The following is a 21440-nucleotide window of genomic DNA, read 5'->3' as shown; positions in this document are numbered from 1 at the left end:
TATTACTCAGCCATAAAAAGAAACAGAATTGAGTTATTTGTAATGAGGTGGACGGACCTAGGGTCTGTCATACAGAGTGAAGTAAGTCAGAAAGAGAAAAACAAATACCGTATGCTAAAACATATATATGGAATCTAAAAAAAAAAATGGTTCTGATGAACCTAAGGGCAGGACAGGAATAAAGATGCAGACATAGAGAACGGACTTGAGGACACGGGGAGGGGGAAGGGTTAACTGGGACGAAGTGAGGGAGTGGCATGGACATATATACGCTACCAAATGTAAAATAGATAGCTAGTGGGACGCAGCCGAATAGCACAGGGAGATCCGCTCAGTGCTTTGTGACCACTTAGAGGGGTGGGATAGGGAGGGTGGGAGGGAGACACAAGAGGGATGGGATATGGGGAGACACGTATGCATATAGCTGATTCACTTTGTTATACAGCAGAAACTGACACAACACTGTAAAGCAATTATACTCCAATAAAGATGTTAAAAATGAATAAACTGGAGATATATATTTTTAAAAAATTGCTACCTTAGAAAAATAGGAAAGCTTTATGGTATTGGTTTTTATGTTAATCATGTAATTTAATCTATTTTCAGGTTAGGGTTTTCACCATCCCTGCTGTGATTAGTAGGAATGAAATGTTTATGGTATATAGAAGTATTGATTTTAATTGAGAGATTAAATGATACTCAGGTTATGTTTAGAAATTCTTTAGAGTTAGCACTATTTGATAAGTTGTGTTTTCCTTTGTATCATTTTCCTGTGGATCATATTTGTTAATTATGTTTTAAATTTCTTTGTCCTAGTATTTAAACCGAGGCTGCACTAGATACTTTGCTAACAGAGAAACTGACAAACACATTTTACAGAACCGAAAAAGTCCTGAGGTAAAGTAACCTTTTAAAAAAAATTATAATCTTTAATACAAAAAAATTGTGCTGAAAGGTGTATTCTATTTTTTATTTTGGAAACCAAGTAAGATCTCTTACTTTTGTTTTCTTTTTTTTTTTGCCGTACGCGGGCCTCTCACTGCTATGGCCTCTCCCGTTGCGGAGCACAGGCTCCGGACGCGCAGGCCCAGCCGCTCCGCGGCACGTGGGATCTTCCCAGACCGGGGCACGAACCCGTGTCCCCTGCGTTGGCAGGTGGACTCCCAACCACTGCGCCACCAAGGAAGCCCAGGATCTCTTACTTTTAGGCTTATGCTTAAAAAACCTAAATACTCATCCACACCTCTCGCCGAGAAGTACTTTACACCTCTTTTGGTATCTGCAGAAGCCACAGGTTCTGGGTCTTGGTGGGACCTCAGTGCACTGCTCTCCTCTTGTTATTTTCCCGGCATGAGGACATCAGATTGCCTAAGAATCATCCTTTGCTGACATTTTTGAAACTTACTCTCATATTACCCATTTGTGATTAAGTATAAAATATGTCCTTTATAATTTATTGTCTGTGTCAAGGCTGAAGTAAGCTTTGACGTACACAATAAGTAGAGTGAGCATTCTTGTGAACTAATGCTTATGTATTATTTAATATTTCTCTTTAAAACATCATGTTTCTGTAATATATTATGAAAAGTTTTATGTATAGGTCTTACTAAATCATTGTATTTCTAAGAGTAAGTAGATATAATTATACCATTAAGTATTATTTTAAAAACATTAAGTCCTTAATCTTAAAATCTACTGCAACTTTTATAAATTTTAATATGCAGTGTTTAAGTAGTAAGTGGGATTAAGTTGTATCTAGTCAGGGAGCTTAAATTATGAAACACTAAGTCAGGATTAATGATAGGGGCTAGTTCATATTGTCTTTATTTTATTAAAAGATTTATATTTAAGTGAACAAGGTTTTATTATACTCGGTTTTTAATGCCCCTGCATTTGTGAGTCAGATGTTTTTGACTACTTTCAGAATGGTGAGGTGAATTATATCTTTAGTATATTCATAGAAAAGAACAGAAAGCAACTAAAAATTCCCATTAATTTGAATTCTAAGCAGATGAGTCTGCAGTTAATTTTTGTTTCAGTTGACATTTTATTTATCATTTTAGACACAGATGTCTGTAAACTTTATATTACATCCGTGGTTGGAACTTTAAGAAGTGACATTAATATTTATTATGGTATCTTCCTTTGTTATGATAACCTATATTTTTATAAGGCATCATTGAAATACAGAAATTGTATTATTTCCACTAAGATAATGGGGACATTTCCTGGTGGGATACTGCAGCTATCCCAAAGGAAAAAATATATACATATATAAATTTGATCTTTTACCATGGAAAAAACTGAGTGGAGAGGAAATAAAACTGGATTTTACCCTGCAAAGAGTAGCAGTCTTTGTGCTATCTTAGGAAGAAAATGTACAGTTTCTGATTCTAGAGTCAACATAGTTTGTTAGGAATCGTATCCATATTACTGGGTTTATATATAAAAATATATAAGTGAATAATGGATTTAATATGTTTAAATTACTTTTTATTGTCTTCTTTATCAGGAGGATGAGGTGATCATTTTGACTCTTTAGAATCCTTTGCCTAGTTCCATTGGCATGTCTTTAAGCCGTGTGTTATTTTTAGGAGAATGCAGTATTTTTAGTCTGCCGTGATAGCAATATATTCATTGACATTTGATTAGAAACAGTTTTTAAATGAAGTAACCTTTCAATTGCAAGACTAAAAATTCTGCACGATATGTGCTTTGTTTTAAATTTGGCCGCATGTGATTGTTTTCTTTAAGAATAAAATTAAATTTCTTTGTCTAGACATTTTCCAGAAATTTTACATATGCATAATTAAACATTTTAAAGACTTGTGTGGAAAGGCAATTACAAATTTAGCTGGGAAGCAGTTGGCAACCTGGAGGAAAAAATACATCTCCTAGGGGCGTCTTTAATGGCCAGTTAATTCTGATGCTGTTACCTAATGTTTAATTTTACTTATTCATTCTCAAGTTCTGGAAAATTGCTAGTCCTATCTTTCTGTGTCCAGTAATTTCTTTTTCCTCCTTCTAGTTTCTGCAGGGCTGACTTTTCTTCTTCCTTCTTCTGAGTTTGTTATAGGTTCTAGTAAATGAATACTTTAGATGCACGTTCTTTTAGGAGAGAAAGCAAATTTTCTCTTCATTTTTTCGGAAATGTTTTCAGTCATTGCATAAATTCTTAGCGTAAGCATAATGCTTACTAATACACTTTACCTCATATATACTAATACAGAAAGGTTTAAAAATTAATTCCCAGGCCATGAACATTGTTGTTAGCCTGTCCACTGGTTACTGCTGTGGAATATTGGTGTAGTTGATGGCAGTTAACCTGAAGGAGTGTAATGCTAAGTGTCAGATTTAAATTTTTATTACAGCTTTTTAAAACCTCAGTTCTTTTTGACCTATGGTTTCATGTTGATTCATTTCAACCGCTGATATTCCCTTCATTTTCACTCAATTTATATTTTTATATAATGTCCTAGTTTTAGAATTAAAGTTGTAATTAAATTGGAAAACATCTCATTCCATTTTTGACTGAAATTTTTACTGAGATAGTTGTAGATTCACATGTCATTGAAAGAAATAATACATAAATCCTGGGTACACTTTGCCCAGTCATTCAGTTTTTGAATGTGTTGGAACACTAAAGTTTTATGATTGACACATTTTATTTTTGCATGTTATATAGTGAATAGACTTTGTGTAGTTGTGTTAGTATACTTTAATAATGTAAACCACAATTAATTGATGTCTTCTTGTTTTGTAGTATCTTAAGGGAGGTTCCTTGAAAGATCCTTTGTTAGATGACCATGGAGATTTTATTAGAATGTGCACAGCCATGAAAAAGATTGGTTTGGATGATGAAGAAAAGCTTGATCTGTTCCGGGTAGTAGCTGGTGTCCTGCACCTTGGAAATATTGATTTTGAGGAAGCCGGCAGCACTTCAGGTTTTTTTTTTTGTTTGTTTTCTTGTGGTCTTTTTGTTTTGCTTTATTTTAAAAAGGAGTAAAATTAGAAGTTTGTCACTTAATTGTCATATGAAAATTTACTCTGTGTGCAGGCTTGTTAATACCCTACATTTCTAGAATATACTGTATTACGTGATGAATCTTGCAACTACAGGATGCTGCATTATTAGTTATTATGAGCTCTTTTTGAATAAATCAGTGATACTGATGAGGAATAAACTCGTCCTGTGAAAGATAAATAATCCTGACTACCAGGGTCATATTTGGTTAAATTTTTCAACTGATATTAATCTTTTCCAATAAGTGAACATAATAATTCTCTCTACCATCTTTTAAGGTATTTTGACATTTTTCTGGTTCATTGATCTAAACTTGGAATGGTTAATTAGGATAATTGAATACATGAAAGCCCATATACATTGTTACTGGGAAATGAAAACAGGTTAAACTTGATGCAGATTGAACAGATCATTTAAATGCCTGCACTATAGTAACTTTTCAACTGTATCGTTTCAGTCTCTACATAAATAGTAAGGCTTTTTATATGATCTTCAGTTTGATCCATGAATGCGGGAGTTGGCAGGCTATGGCTCGTGGTCAGATCTGACTAGCTGCCTGTTTTTGTAAATAAAGTATTGTTAGAACACAGCCACACACATTTATTTATGTTTTGCCTATGCCAGCTTTCGTAGTGGCAGAGTTGGGCTTGTGACAGAGACTGGATGGCCAGCAAAGCCTAAAACCTCACTCTTTAGAGAAAAAGATTGTTGACTCCTGCATAAATACATTGTTTAAAAGAGTTTTAAAAAAATCGGAAGCACCATTTAATACAGTAGTCAATAACATGGGCTTTAGTGTCAGATCCCAGAAGCTCTCTAAGCCTTGGATTTTTCATTCGTAAAATAATGAAGAAATAATCCATGAGAAGTGTTTTTTCCTAGCAGTAGTTTGCATATAAGGAAAAGGGCACAAGAGGAAGGAAAAAGAACATTAAAAAAAATGTCTGCTACGTGCAAGACCCTTCATAAACTGTATTTCATCATAAACATCATAATCATAATCTGAACTTTAATAAAGATAATGAGGTAGAGGATATTATCTCCATTTTACAGAAGTAGGACCTGTGCAGGAGTTTAAGTAATATGGTCATTAGTGAAGTTGTAGGTGTGAGAGCCGGTTCGACCCATGTCTGACTAACTCCAGTACGTGTGATAACTGCCCCTCATTGCCCCCTGTCACTGAACCTTCTGAGCAGATGGAAGTCTGAGTGGCTTTCAGACTGAGTGTCTGCGGTGCTGTGACATCAGAGTGTGGTGTGTAAGAGCACGTGGTCTTGGGCCAGGCTTTTCACCGTGTGTTACCTGCCTGTGTGACCCTGGGCCAGGAACTTAACCTCTCTGTGTCTCGGTTTCCTCACCTGTAAACTAGGAATAATAAATAACAGGCCTTACCTCATGTTATAAAGAGGAATAAGTGAGTTAAATATTTGTAGAATGATGTGAATACTTAAGTCTGGCATGTAGTAATCACTTCTAAGTGTTTTTTAATGAATAAGAAAAATAAAAATGCAGATTACTCCCAGATTAAAATAAAAGAAACAAAAAGAAAAACCAAGCAAAATCAGGTATGTTCTTAGTATGCGTTAAAATTGTTACTAGTTTTTTTTGAGGGATTTGAAAATGTAATGAATGTTAGAATACACTTCCGTTTGCTCTGTAGCATCGTTATACCAAGGGAGCATGTAGGAGTTCTAAGTAATGTCCAAAAAAGTTTAGAAAAATTAATGCACAGTTTGGACATGTTGTTAGAAGTGATAGGTGGCATTTTCACACACCTCATGTTATTACCGTGTGGTAAACACGCAGATGTACACAGAGGATCATAAATGTGGCATGATCTAGTTAGTTGAAAAGCACTTAAATGGTCAAAAGGCACATAGCAGATATTCACATTATCTTTTATTTTTCTTCTCAAAACTTCCTTCTGTTGAAGGGAAAATGAGCAGAAAGCAGAGCAGATTGGAATGAGGCAATGAATCCAGAGAATTAATAAACTAGGCTGTTTTTATTTTAATAGCTAAGATTTTAGTATATTAATCTTCATCCTTCCTATGATCCTTCGTATAGATTCAGATGGTTTCTTGCTAATCAGAATTGATTTTTCCTGCCCTGGAGAGCTCAATTTTGGCATGACCTTGCAATTTGAGAAGGCTCCGGATATTCGTAATTATTTTATCAGAAAATGTATTCTTCAGTAAATGTTCAGACAGCTCCCACTGCTATTTAAAAGTTTTTTCATGATGGAAATGCAAAGAATGCCTCTAGGGACTTTCTATGTTTTAAAAATTCCACATAACAAAAACATACATTATTATAACAACGAATGTAAAAAGTGTTCAGAGAAGTTCTTTTTTGGAAGGGGAGTGACACGAAAAGCCTTGCGTTATTTCCCAGTATTTTGCCCTTTTGAAACTTCTAAAATAAATTTTTTCTATGCTAGCCTTACATAATTCCTGGAAGTGTGTAAGAAACTTTGCAGAATAGTAAAAAAAAAAAAAAAGAGAAGTATTTAAATGAATTAATTATTGTTGATCAACTTTTTGAGTTATATAATTTTAGATAATGTGTGTGTGTATAAACTAGAAATTAGTAGTAATCTTACTTTCATAGAATTAAAGGTTTAATATATCTTCTAAGTATTCCTCTCCCCATATTCTTTTTTTCAGCTTTATTGAAATATAATTCACATTGAGTTGTGCAACAATCACTATATTCAGTTTTAGAATATTTTCATCACTCCAGATACAGACCCCATACCCTTACCCCCCCACCCCATCTCCTCCCAAATCCCTAGCCTTTAGGCAACCACTGTTCTACTTTGTCTCTATCAATTTGCCTGTCATGGGCATTTCGTATCAATGGAATCATACAATATGTGCTCTTTGTGACTGGCTTCTTTCAGTTAGCATAATGTTTTCAAGGTTCATCCATGTTTTAACATGTGTCAGTACATCATTTCTTTTTATTGCTGAGTAATATTCCATTGTATGGATATACGACATTTTGTTTATCCATTTGTTATTTGGTGAACTTTTAGGTTGCTTCCACCTTTGGCTATTATGAATTATGCTGCTATAAACATTTGTGTGCAAGTTTTTGTGTGGACATACGTTTTCATTTCTCTTGGGTGTATGCCTAGGAGTAGAATTGCTGAGTCATATGGTAATTCTATATTTAACCTTAAGAGGAATTGACTTTCAAAGTAACTGAAGGGTTTTACATTCTTACCGCCCTAGTGCCTGCCAAGTGCTACCTCATTGTGGTTTTAATTTGCATTTTCCTGATGGCTCACGACGTTGAGCATATTTTCAACTGTATTGGCCATTTGTATATCTTGTTTTGAGGAAGGACTACTTATGTTCTTTACTCACTTATTAATTGGATCGCCTTTTTATTACTGAGTGGGAAGAGTTTTTTAATATGGTCTAAATACAAGTTCCTTATCCGATGTATAATTTGCAAATATCTTCTCTCATTCTGCGGGTCGTGTTTTTCATTTCTGGATACTGTTCTTTGAAGCACAAAAGCTTTTCATTTTGATGAAATCCAGTTTGTCTGTTTTTTCTTTTGTTGCTTATGGTGCCATATCTAGGAAGCCATTATCTGGTCCAAGATCACAAGGATTTATGTCTGTATTCTTCTAAGAGTTTAATAGTGTTACTCTTACCTTTAGGTCTTTGATTGATGTTGAGTTAATTTCTGTGTATGGTGTGAAGGAGGGGTCCAGCTTCATTCTTTTACATGTGGATGTCCAGTTGCCCACTGCACTTTGTTTGAAAAGCTGTTCTTTTCCCCAGTGAATTGTCTTGACAAGCCCTCATTCATATAAGATCTCACGGTTTCTTTCTCCTGAGAGCAGTCTGTTAAATAGTTTATTAATTTGTCATGATAAAATTCTCGTGATTTCATACGTTCTTTGTAATTTTGAAATTAGTCTTAAAATGAATCATTTGTAAGCACTAAACCATAAAAAATGTAAATAAAATGTTTATTATTTTTAGTATTACTAGTAATAAGATAATAATTACCGGTACCTTCATAGAGTGCTTATTATGTACCAGCCACTCTTCCAGGAACTTCACGTATAGAGCCTTTTTAATCTTCATAACAACCTTATTAGGCTGGTACAGTTAATTATCATCTTTATATGGGTGAGGAAGCTGAGTACAGAAAGAATAAGTAACTCGTTCAAGGTCACACAGCTAGTAAGTTGTAGAGCCATCACAGCCCCGAGTCTAAGGACTGTCGTATTCTGTCTTTCTAGAAAAAACTTTTTGAAACCAGCTCCATAAATAGAAATCTATAGATATGATGTACAGGAAATAGCCGTGGCCGCCTCACCCTCTTCCTTTGTCCCCGAGCCTCACGAGCACATGCGTGTGCACACACACGCCCCCACACACATAGACAGACGTCCACACCCACACTGACCTACTACAGTGCCTCACAACATCTACCACTGAAATTACTCCTTTTCTGCGGTCGTATGACTTTAGTGATAAGGCACTCTGTTATTCCAGAGATTTATTTTAATATATTAACAAGGATTATAATCTATCATTAGTATATTTTGCTTGCAGGGTCATTAAAAAATGAAACTGTGACAGGCTAAAATTGATGGGCTGAAAGGATTGTATCTTGGGCTGCCCTGAGTGAGGGTCTCCCACTGACCTTGGCAGTGTGAGTGTCTGACAAGGGCGGGGAACAAGTGAGGTGAAATTAAAAGTCACAACTAAGCCTTGTCTAGTCCATAGTTTTATGTAAGTGAAGTGTACTTCTAAGAAATGCATCTTGAAAATCTGGTTTACATAATGTTTATTAATTTCAAATTGAAATATGTGTTCATTAGGTGGCTGTAATCTGAAGAATAAATCTACTCAGTCATTGGAGTATTGTGCTGAATTACTGGGTTTGGATCAAGATGATCTTCGTGTAAGTTTAACTACAAGAGTCATGCTAACAACAGCAGGGGGCACCAAAGGAACAGTGATAAAGTAAGTTCCCTAACTCATTGCTCTGTAAAAATCCTGCCTTGTGGGGGAAAAGGCCAGGCTCTCTATCGCTTGCTGAATAAGGCAGGCCAGTGAGTTCTAGTGACATATTTCAAAAATTTTTCAACAAATTAAGAAAAATAAGGTTAAAAAGATCTTTTAGCCACTCAGAAAATTCGGTAATTCTTACTTTGGGAAATATTAGCAAGGTATGCTTAGCCTGATTCTTTGCTAAGCCAACTCCAAGTTATGAAGAAAATCTCAGCGAGGAAGATGTATAGTAGTGCCCTACAGTTGCGTGGCTCCTTGGAGAGATTTCTGGAACCAAGGGAAGGCTGGTAAGAGCACAGGAGGGCGGTCCTCAGCAATCATGTCCTCCGTTCCCCTGTGTTCCAAAGCAGTTCTTTTTTGTGTCTTAAGTATGGCGTGTCCACATAAGAGTCCCTTTAGGAAAGGGTTCTATTACAAGAAATATAAGTTGGAAAATCACTGTTTAGAAGGGATTCGAGTATTGGTCTGACCTGAATGACTTTTAAGGTTACTTCCAAATTTTGATAATTTTTTTCTGGTATTCCCACAGGGCCTCATGCTTTATGACAGCATTTAGCACTGTGTTTGGAAATTCTTTCCTGTGGCAGCCTCTCTTCATCGGACTGTATATCTGTATCTGCAGCGTCTAACACTCTAACACTGTTGTACCATGTAGTTATTTATATGAAAGAGTAGAGTTGGACAGTTTGGATTTTAAGATGTAAACATTTTTTTCCTAAACAGTGTTAACCCAGTTTCTGACCTTTAAAGTGGTCTTGAATTAAACACAATTTCTTTTGCATTTAAGAAAGTCACATGGAAGATTATGCCTCTGAATGATTTTTTTATATATTCAGCATGTACAATGAGGTATAAATTAAGGATAAAAAGAGTTTTTGAGCCCAATGTTCTTTTACTCAGTGATGACTTTTAATCTAATTATCTTGTAGATAATTGTCTTGTAGTATTCTACTTAGCCCTGTTTATCTGTCTCTATTCACGAATGACATTTTGTAACTATTTATTTTGTTCTTCACAGTGAATATGTACTTAGTTCTTGGGAATATGGCATTATTTCCACAACATATTACTATGAAGAATTTCTGTTGGTACGGTCTTCTTTCACAGGGTACCCCTGAAAGTGGAGCAAGCAAACAACGCCCGGGATGCCTTGGCAAAGACTGTCTATAGCCATCTTTTTGATCACGTGGTCAACAGAGTGAATCAGTGTTTTCCTTTTGAAACATCATCCTGTTTTATTGGAGTCCTAGATATTGCTGGATTTGGTAAGTATAGTTTTGTTTGTGAGTTTTTATCTGTTTGGTACTTTCACACATATTTAAAATAAAATTTTAAAAACTTTTTTCCCTTGTAATACCTTTCACTTGATGTATTTCCAGTTATATGTCCATACCACCATTTCATTTCATAATACGATTTAAATAGGAAGCTAATGCTTCCAAAAAAAAAAAAGGAAAGGAAAGACTCATGGATTTTGGTCATACTAATGCTTAAATTAAAACATGTTGATTGAAACTACTATAGGTAGAGATGTCTGTGTACTCTTAAATGAGTACAGCTGATAAAGGTGACGTCTTGAGTACTGCTGATACAGAGAATTAAGTCATTAAAACCATTGGCTCCAGCCAATGGACCTGGGTACAGGTTGACCTAGCACACAGGCCAAACTCATTACTATGTGTAAAAATTCATCATTAGTGTTAGTTGTCAGCAGATAGCTATTTCCAATTAATTTCCACCAAATGAGTAAGCTATCAACATAAATATTTGAGAACAGCTATGGAGGTTTATAACCAGAAATGAAATGAGTCACTGATATCGGAATGCTGCTTTGTTCGGAATTACCGTGTTGTAAAAATCTCAAAGCATTACGTGTTGTAAAAATCTCAGAGTAAGTCTGACCGTTTTTTACATTGGGCTTTATCAGTGTGGGCGTTCCCTCTGTGCAGAAGTGGTGTCCTTCGTAATTTGTTTGCATTTGTCAAGGGAAGATGTGAGTGTTTACATTTGGGAGGGGCAGAGTTTTGTTTTCGCTGTAATACATATTTTAAAATTTACGATAAAGCACTACCTTATGATCAAAGGTAGAGAAACACTCGTCCCTGACTTAAGATTTCGTAATCTTCAGACATTTGTTTCCTAGTCTGCACCGTTTTAGCATAACACTCACATACTCAGAGTCGTAACATTTTAGAGCTACAGGGATCTTAGAAATAATGTAATACAATCCCTTAATTTTAGAAATGCATTAGTATCCATAATATTTTTTCTAACTATAATTTTACAGATTATATAGAAAAAGAGCTTACATTTTCAGTCATTTTTCTTCTTTGATTTAGATTGCTTTAACACCTGTGCTTTAAAAACTTTACAAGTGACTTATATTTTACATCTTTTACTATATGACATTTATCTTATCTGACAAACACCTTTTTGTCAAGCGAAGGTATTTTTAATACTTAATTTTAATGCATATAAAAATTTAAGTCTTGAAATAAGAGCATTTGGGGAGTATGGAACAATTATATGTATATTTTTTAACCTAATGTTAAATTAAACATTGATCAATAAAACTTTATCCTTAGTTAAATTTATTAATGTGAAGTTGATCTGATGATGACTCTTGATTCTGGTTTTGTTTTCAGAGTACTTTGAACGTAACAGTTTTGAACAATTTTGCATCAACTATTGCAATGAAAAACTTCAACAGTTTTTTAATGAAAGGATTCTGAAGGAGGTAATTGCCATGCAATTTAGATTTGAGAACCACATTAAGCTATTTTAAATTTCAAGGTACACAGACATACTGCAGTTAGCCCGATGGATGGGGTGTGATGTAAGGTGGCCCAGGGAATCAGAGATGCCCAGTGTGGGCCCCAGTGGCACATCAGAAGTGTTAATGGTACAGCTGAGGCTTAGGGACCCAGTAAAAACTCTAATAGGCACCTCCTCAGAAGTGAATGTCTCTTGCTTCTTACTGGTGACTTTTACTAGACTTGAAATTCTGCCTGTTTCTTTTCCTCATTCTGTTGTCTTCACTCTTGCCACAGCCAAACAGTAGTCTGCTCCCAGCCCTGACCTGGGCATCTCCCTCTGTTCCTCTGTGTCTCCGCTTCTGTCCACTCTGCTACCTGCTTGCCCTCTCTCCGTATGGCAGGAAAGCCACCAGGCCAGGAGATTCCTTGGGGCCGCTGGCCTGGCCCACCTCCGGGCAGCTCTTTCCCTGCCAGGATACCTTGTGCACTGCCAGTGGCCTGTCAGTGGGGTGCTTTTGTCTGGACACCATCTCCGGTCCAGTAAGGACTTCCTGCCCCTGCTTGCAGTAGATGACTGGTGGCCTACACTCACGCTCTCAAGTCTAGGAAAGTTCCTTTGTAACACCTCAGAGTGCACAGTGAGTAAAAGTAGCTTTGGATCAGTGGATTTGTGATTAGGCTAACCATTTTTTACCTTGTATTCTGAATTCTCCACCTACTGATACCCTCGTCTTTCCTTCCTTTGAGCCGTTTGAGATGTCTTACTGAATGAAGAAAGTAGAGTTAAAGGGAACTCAGAATTAATCTGTTAATCTAGTGCAGCCCTTTGTTTTACAGATGAAGAAACTGCAGAAGTTCAGTGACTTCTGCTAGTCTGAACCCTCCTTCCTGGTTGCTGGCTCACAGCACTGTTCCCTTCGTATTAGCACCGCTGTGTTCTGAGTTCCCCACTGTCTCTGGAATTGAAATGTGAAATATTTTCTTTCCTGTTCCCATCCCATTCATCTTTCCCCCATTTTTATTGTGTTTTGTCTTTATGGGTTTTCTAGTACATTCCAACTTTTGTACCCTATAATATCTTATATATTATACCAATTCTGGCATAAATAAAACAGGTTAAAACAAGTACCTCTCAGTTAAGATAGTTTCTCTGAAAAGTTTCATCTGGCAGCCATAGTCCTTTCATTACTGTGTGAAGTTTTGCATGTATGCCTCTCACTTAATCAGCCTTAAATCTTCCCTTCCACACCAACCCAGCAAGCTTTATGTAGAAACTACATGAAGAGGAGACAGTGCCTTGATTCATGTTTATTTTTATAATAATTCCTTAAAGTAAATGTGTGAATTTCAAATTCAGATTGAGTTCAAGTAGACAGTGCCTTCCAGAATGACAGAAACCTTTTCTAAATAGTACGTCTCGTGGGAGGAAATATTTAAACATTCAGGGGGAAAAAAGGTTGAAATATACATCACCCTAAGCTCATTGCGTTGCCCACCCATCTGTGATAAAATCCCTCCCTCCTCCTTTTTCTTTTTAATTTTAAGAAGATACCAGAATTACATCCAGGAACTTAACTTTGATTTGTAAATTATTCTTCTAAATTATGTTTATTTTCCCCAATGCTATACTCCTCATATATATCACTGTGTAGATATTAGAGCCCATTTGCAGTTAATTGCTCTTTCCTTAACGTTAGTGCTTGTCTATAAATGCTATAAATCTGCTCTACCTCTCTTTAGACGATGATTGAGGGCTATTGAGGATATATAATAGGAGAGACAAATTTCATGTCAGCAGGGAGCTTGTTTGTTCAGCTGTTTTTTAAGCTTTTTAAAATTATCAAAGCAAGTTATGTTCCTCTGTGTATTCCAGGGGTAAACTATGGCCTTCAGGACAAACCCAGCATGCCGCCTAATTTTACAAATGAAATTTTATTGGAAGACAGCCATGCTTCTTCATTTACTGTTATATGTGGCTGCTTTCGCCCTGCAGTGGCATAATTGCACAGCTGTGACAAAGACAGTATGGCCCACAGCTGAAAATATTTACTGTCTGGCCCTTCCAGAAAAGTGTGCGGGTCCCTGGTCTATTCTACTGGGAAGTTTGACTTTAGAATCGCTAAAAATGTTTCAAAGCCCTGGTCTTGTCTTGGGTTTGAATGGTTATAAACAGATCCCTGTGTTTGCGCCTGGCTGCCCAGCGTATTTCGGGAAAAGCGTGCTGATCTGCAGGGGGGGAACACGTCCACATAATGTGAATCATGTTATGTTGGCCATGTAAGTTTTTATTTCGCCTTGCTTTAGGGGCAAGGGTTTTTCTTCCCTAATGTTTGTTAAGACTTCTCAGTCCCCGAATCAGCTGGTGTGAGCCTTGTACACTGACTGATCAATAAGTGTTATGATCGGATATGGCACAGTGAATCCATTTCCTATCACACAGTAGCTCCATATCTGTGATTATGATTATTTCATTTTAGGAACAAGAACTCTATCAGAAGGAAGGTTTAGGTGTGAATGAAGTACATTACGTGGATAACCAGGACTGTATAGGTATGTATTTTTTTTGGCTCTACTTTTGGGAAATATGGGAAGATACAGTGAATGATTTCGCTAGTAATTTTTCTGTGCTCTGCTGGTTATGGGACTTGAAATTGTGGTACTTGAGAGAGGTTTTACTTCTCTAGTACTGCTAGGAAGTTATTTTTCCTATGAAGGCATCGAATTCCGCTATATTGAAAGTTTTCGTAAAATTCCTTCTGTCTACTGTGAGGGATATTTTCTTTCTTAAACAGTTAACGTGAATAAGTTAAGAAGGAAACAAAATTGCTTAAGCAGTGAAGGGATTTCTTATCTCGTGTGAGGAAGCCCGAGGCGTCTGCCAGGATTTGGCTTTGCGCGTCTGCAGTTCTGTTTCTATTTTCTGCACCCGCACCCTTTGGCAAGTTGGCATCACAAGTGCCAGTGTCCCATCCAGATAGCACCCTGCAGCAGGAGAACAGGGTCTCTGTTTTCCTTGTCTGTTTTTATCGGTAAAGAAGCCTTTCCCTGTCCCACCCAGGGAGTGTTCAGTCTGCCTTTTCTTTCCCACGCATCTCTGAAATCAGCTGTGCGGCAAGCCTTGCTTTGAAAATGGAATCTGACAGTTGAGTCAGTGACTCATGTGCTAGATTTGGACAAGATAGTGTAATAGTAATAATAAATATAGACAATAATATGTCTATAATAATAATAGACAATAACAATAATTACAACAATAATAACAGTACTTTACATTCGTGTTGCTTCTTAAAGCACTTTCACATCCTACCTGGTCCACTCAGCATATCCCCTCACACACCATATCCTTTCACAGAGGTATCTTGGCTGGAACTCCTCCCCTTCCATTTCCCCTTCAGCCCACTTGGGTCGTGCATCTATCAGAGCACTCTCAGTTATAGCTCAGTTAGCGCGTCCCCCTCCACCTCTATTAATTGCCCAAGAAGCATCATTCTCTGACCAGTGCAGTCAGAACCTGGATTTCTCTTCCTATGTCCTGCGGCTTTTGGAGTCTGTCCCAATTAGCACTTCTGGATTTCTCTTCCTGTGTCCTGTGGCTTTTAGAGTCTGTCCCATTTAGCACTGCTTATGTATTTAAGCAGCTTACATTTTCTAGTTATTTTGGACAGGCAGAAAATTCAGAAACATGAATGGAAGGAGCATAAATTTGTGCTGTTACTGACGTTTTGCTGGAAAGGTTTTGAATCCATATCTATAAACAGTTTCAAAAAGCTAAGCCTGCAAAAACGTCTGTAGTTTGACTTCAATTTGAATATAGATGTCATGTGGGAGAGGAGGTATTTCTGGCTTACAGATGGAATGGTTGTTATGTTAGTCGCTTTCTTTATGGAGTGGTTTTTCTAAAACCTATATTAAATATATGTTATTTTCTAATAAATTGCAGATGTGAAACAAAATTCATCTGCTCTCTGTTGCTTGTGAGAGAATACAATACAGGATCATGTTACATTGTTTCTGATCAGTCCTCAAAATTTGTGATCAGTAAGTTTAAAATGTTATGTTTTTTATCCTGTCATATTCTGATTTTTTGAAATAGATTTAATTGAAGCAAAATTAGCGGGAATACTGGATATTTTGGATGAGGAAAATCGCCTTCCCCAGCCAAGTGATCAACACTTTACGTCTGAAGTTCACCAGAAGCACAAAGACCATTTCCGACTCTGTGTGAGTTTGCTACTTCAAAATTGAGCCTCTGGTGGGAAGAAAAACTTTTAGAAACATGTACTAGACATTAGATATTAGGTAATTAGAATCATAAGTTATGTAAGGCTTTGAACAGCTATAAACATCTTCTTAATCCAGCACAGTATCTTCTATAGATAACCATTTAATTTGTATCTATATATTTTTGCTGCTGCTGATCTATCTAATCAAGGCGATTTTAGCTGGATATAAAGTACATTTCACCTATCTAAAACGTATAAAAAGGTTTACCTGTTTCTTCTTTTTTTAAAGAAGATGTTGCGGGTAGGAGTTTATTAATTAATTTATTTATTTTTGGCTGTGTTGCGTCTTCGTTTCTGTGCGAGGGCTTTCTCTAGTTGTGGCGAGCGGGGGCCGCTCTTCATCGCGGTGCGCGGGCCTCTCACTATGGCGGCCTCTCTTGCTGCGGAGCACAGGCTCCAGACGCGCAGGCTTAGTAGTTGTGGCTCACGGGCCCAGTTGCTCCGTGCCATGTGGGATCCTCCCAGACCAGGGCCCGAACCCATGTGCCCCGCATTAGCAGGCAGATTCTCAACCACTGCGCCACCAGGGAAGCCCGGTTTACCTGCTTTTATGTTCTCCCTTCTGAGTTAAGTGGCCATGAGTTGCTCTGTTTTGTATCATGTGACCTTGATCACTTTGCAGGGGTTAGCACCTCGAGTCACAAGCAGCTACCTGTCTGCAAATTTGTAAGACCAGCAAAGCTTGTGGCTAAGAATCTGACTGGTGGAAGCAATTCATTTAGTGATCGGTAAATTGATTTTGATACTCTTTCCTTGGGAGTTTTGAATAGAAAAATGTACTCAGAGAGGGCCATAGAAGCTGCAGCAATAGAAGAATTAGCTAAAGGGAAAAACAGATACAGAAGGCAATAGAAATAAATGAGAAGTACACTTCTGAAAGGGTCAGAAGACGTGGTTCCCTAAACTGCTGTGCTTGACTACCTGCTTGTGGCAGTGAACCGTAGGGCTGTTTTCCATAAGGCTGGAGTGTGCAGCTGTTGAGGTGTTCTCCGTGTTCACCTAGCTCTGGGTTCATCTTTATACTCAACCACCATCACCTGAGGTAATGCAAGCACAACTCCATCCTTGCACCCAGAAAGAGCTGACTAGCACAGAGAAATGTGGATGTTAATTTTACCCACGAAGATAGGTGCTGCCTCATCTTAGAACAACAAAGAAAGGAAGGAAGGAAGAAGAGAAAAGCTGCTTAGAGTGGCAGCTGCCTCCTGTACTGTTTATTGTTTTGAGACTGTAGCGTAGTATAACATTCGCTGCTTTGATGGGTCCAGGAGTTCAAGTGAATGAAAGCAAATATTCTTGTTTCCATACATCATTAACTAAATCAAGAACGTGAATAGGTTGAAGGCATTGAAAAGCTGATATAATTATGATAACCTTCTCTGGGGACTGCATCTCACAACTCCCTGCTCTGTTGACTTGGAGTTCTTCTGTATCCTTAAATAAGTCTGATGTGGAGGCTGCCTCTCTCACTTCAGTGGAGATAGAAAAAAGCAGTCTGCGTCCCCAACAAAACTTGCTGCTAAGATTAAAGACGTACGTCTAGTCCTGTTTATTCACTGCTCTCTGTGAAGACCAGTCTGTGGATGCATGGTTACCTTTACCAAGAGTACTCGCTGCTAGTCAACAAATTATGACCAGGGTTTCAGAGACATATAGCTCCAAGGACAGCAAACTAAAGCATCAGGAATGGACTATGGCCACTTTCCTCAAAAGAGAACAAGAGCAAGACAGTAAATTCTGAGTTGTACAGATCGTTACTTTTATTGTATGTCTTTGAAAACAAAATTATTAATAACCATTTATTGAACCTTTAGCATGTGCCAGGCACATTCTAAGAGTTTTGCTTGAATTACTTTATTTGGTCCTCATGAGAATCCTTTGGGGTAGCTCCTGCTTGCATCTGCCGTGCTAGAGGTGAGGGGATGGGCATGGAGAGCTCAGGTGACCTCCCTGTTTAGCATAGAGAGAAAGTGTTGGATTTGGGCATCAGGCCGGCGTCTTGACCACAGGGTCGCCCCCTGACTCGTGCCGGCCTGCTGCCATGCAGAGGGGGACTCTGTGATCTGCTAGCTCTCTCACCCAGCAAAAGCCTGGGAAGGTTCTGATGTCTTAGCTTGTTCATTTTTGAATGAGATTGTCTTTCTTAATCTTAGGCTATTTTGAGGGTCAGGAGTGATCTGTTATTCTGGAAACTTTCAAATATGTTACCAACATGAGCTATTACAATTAGATAGTACAACCGGAAAAGGATTTTGTTTCCTTCATATAGATTCAGGCTCATTGTGTAGACGTGTTAGGGTGTATGGTTTAAATCAGTACGTGAGTCCCTGTGCTGATTTTCGGTGTTTCTGTAGAACAGTGCTTCTCGACCTTGGCAACACCTAGGAATCACCTGATGTAAATGGTGTAAGAGGCTTAAAAGTTCTCCAGCTGATTCTAGTTCAGCAGCCAAGCTCAGGGGCCATCACTTTAAACATAGGCATTTAACTTTATAAACCTCTGGTCCTTTTTTCTTTCCTAAGAGATTATAACCAAAAATATATGCTAGATTTTACTGGTACTTTAAGGCTTATTTAAAAAGCAGTATAATTATATAAAGTATGAAAACTCCCTTTATAATTTTAAGTATTTCACATGCCAGATGTTTCCTAAAGGAAGTTGTGTAGTATATATATATATATATTTTTTTTTTTTTTTTCTTTTTTTTGGCGGTATGCGGGCCTCTCACCGTTGTGGCCTCTCCCGTTGCGGAGCACAGGCTCTGGACGCGCAGGCTCAGCGGCCATGGCTCACGGGCCCAGCCGCTCCGCGGCATGTGGGATCTTCCCGGACCGGGGCACGAACCCGTGTCCCCTGCATCGGCAGGCGGACTCAACCACTGCACCACCAGGGAAGCCCTGTGTAGTATATTTTTGATAATTTAATAACTGGTGTGTGTATCATTTTTCAGATTCCTAGAAAGTCTAAGCTGGCAGTTCACAGGAACATCAGAGATGACGAAGGCTTCATCATCAGGCATTTCGCAGGGGCGGTGTGCTATGAAACAGTGAGTATAACTTTCACCGGGAGAAAACCATTTGATGTTGAAGCTGCGCTGTGCAATATGGTAGCATCTAGCCACATGTGGCTATTTAAAGTTAAATAAAATTTAAAATTCAGTTCTTCAGTACACCGGCCACATTTCATGTGCTTGCTGTCCCCACTGCCTGGTGGTGGCTATATTGGACAGCACAGCTACAGAACATTTCCACAACCTCAAAACAGTTCTATTGGACAACACCATGGTAAGGAATATTATCACAAGATGGACCGAATCATTCCTGTTTGCTTTATTTTTCAGACTCAATTTGTGGAAAAAAATAATGACGCTTTACATATGTCTCTTGAGTCCTTAATATGTGAATCCAGGGATAAATTTATCCGGGAATTATTTGAATCATCCACAAATAACAACAAAGACACTAAACAAAAAGCAGGAAAACTTAGCTTCATCAGTGTGGGAAACAAATTTAAGGTATTTGTGCTAAATGTATTACTTGAATTTTTTTCTTACTGCATTAAAATTGTAATTGTTTTATACTCTACAGTGGATAGTGTAGATCACCCTGAGAAATCCCACGAGTGAGATTCAAGAGCAGTCCCTGACCTGTTGCTGTCTGTATGCAGAATAACATAAGATAGGCATAGTAATTGACCATACGGAAACCTGGTAATTTTACGAACGTGCTCTTTCTTGGTTCTCTAACATGTCTGCTTGCTTCTCCTCATGTTCTTCCTTCTGTTTACTGTCTGGTTGACCTTCAAACCTTCTCTTTCCCATGTGTTTTCTGCTTCCTTCCTCATTCAGCAGTTTTGTTTTAGCTGGAGTAGTCCGGCTCCAGATGGCTAGAGGGGACTAGTTGAGTTGAGAGAGGAAAAGCAGGCACTGCCAGGGCCTTCAGGTAAATGGTCACCTTCGTGGACTCCTACTTACAGTGGCTGCCGTGTTAAAAAGAGCCCAGCTCGAGTTAACGATTTCATTTTGTGATTCATTTTTAACGTGTTTTCTCTCATAGTGCATTTTGGGTGTGCATATTACACTAAAATTTGATTAAAGCTTCTAAGAACTTCTGTAAAAGATAAATGCTTTGTGTGGCAGACCCTTCAAATTGCTTATTTGACGTTGAAGAACACTTCATTTGTTTCATTAATTTCGGATCAGGAATTTATTCTTTGGGGTCTGATAAGGAATTGTCACATGATGTGCCTTAGAAACGCAACACCGCTATTTGGTTCTAATTGCTGAGTATTTTGCATAGAAAAATATAATTTAAAAACTTTGTGCCACGTTTAATGAATAAAAAATTATAATAAATAGATCAAAGAAATAGAATTAATTTCTCTCTTATACATTTCCACGAAGTCTTTTTGTTCTGTTTACAAGAAAATTACATATGCCTTTCATTATGTGTACTTCAAATATTAAAAATGATGTAATTAGGAACAATATTTAAGACTCAGAATACTAGGATACTAACAGTGTAAGCTTCCTGAAATCCCTTGTGGATTGAAATGGGCTCTAAATAACTAACTTGATAAAATCATGTTTATAAAACAAAAGCTGAAACATAGATATAGGAGAATTCCGCTTATAACACATTTTTTCAAGGAACTGAATAAAAAGTTTTAAACTTTATTGTAAGTTATATTCATTAATTATGAGTTTCTTCTTCTCTTGACAATACTCTTTCTCTTATTTGGATATTCTTAGATTCTTAAATAGACATAATGGTAACAGATTGGTTTAAAATAGTACATTAGCCTGAATGAAACGGATATCATTTGTTAAGTATTTTCCTAGTGTGATATAGTAGTATTGCTGGCAAGAACATACTTGAAATTTTAGACAATATAAATAAAATAAAAAACATTCTTAAAATTCTTTGGACTAAGGTATTTTATGTTGAGACTTTAAGTGCCTTAAAATTGCTTATATGCAATACACTGTATTTTGCCCATCAAACTGCTTGAAAACTGTAACTAAAAGATGTAACATTGTTAATAATAAAATTTCAAAATGTTTTTATTGAAATACTTTGAAATGAAACATTAGTAGTAATTCTTATTTTTAAATATAGTAGAATAGCTCATTAAATTCAAATTCAAGTTATGGGAGGCAATAAAACAACACAGGCTAGCATTTACAGTAATACTTCAGTTATCGAACATGACCGAGAATCAGAAGTTTTCCACTGAAAAGTGACATTTTCAGGTTATTGAAGTAGAACTCTTTTACTATTAGTGTTTTAGAAAAAGTAATTCTTTTTGATGAAAATCACATTCTTTTATTATATAC

At 37.2% G+C, this 21440-nt stretch overlaps 1 protein-coding gene across 1 annotated transcript in view; it reads left to right on the top strand.

Annotated features, from left to right (window-relative positions):
* Window positions 1–21440, top strand: part of MYO6 (myosin VI) — a 145370-nt gene that overhangs the window by 84343 nt on the left and 39587 nt on the right. Inside the window, exons 10-18 of the mRNA XM_082855955.1 lie at window positions 817–897; window positions 3764–3944; window positions 8874–9018; window positions 10174–10331; window positions 11712–11803; window positions 14300–14372; window positions 15916–16043; window positions 19056–19151; window positions 19446–19619. Coding sequence (XP_082712081.1) covers window positions 817–897; window positions 3764–3944; window positions 8874–9018; window positions 10174–10331; window positions 11712–11803; window positions 14300–14372; window positions 15916–16043; window positions 19056–19151; window positions 19446–19619 — 1128 coding nt within the window. The remainder of the gene's footprint in view (window positions 1–816; window positions 898–3763; window positions 3945–8873; window positions 9019–10173; window positions 10332–11711; window positions 11804–14299; window positions 14373–15915; window positions 16044–19055; window positions 19152–19445; window positions 19620–21440) is intronic.

This window comes from Leucopleurus acutus (assembly GCF_964270905.1).
Source record: "Leucopleurus acutus genome assembly, chromosome: 15".
In the NCBI taxonomy this organism is placed as follows: Eukaryota; Metazoa; Chordata; class Mammalia; order Artiodactyla; family Delphinidae; genus Leucopleurus; species Leucopleurus acutus.
This window is presented reverse-complemented; position numbering and strand designations above follow the sequence as displayed.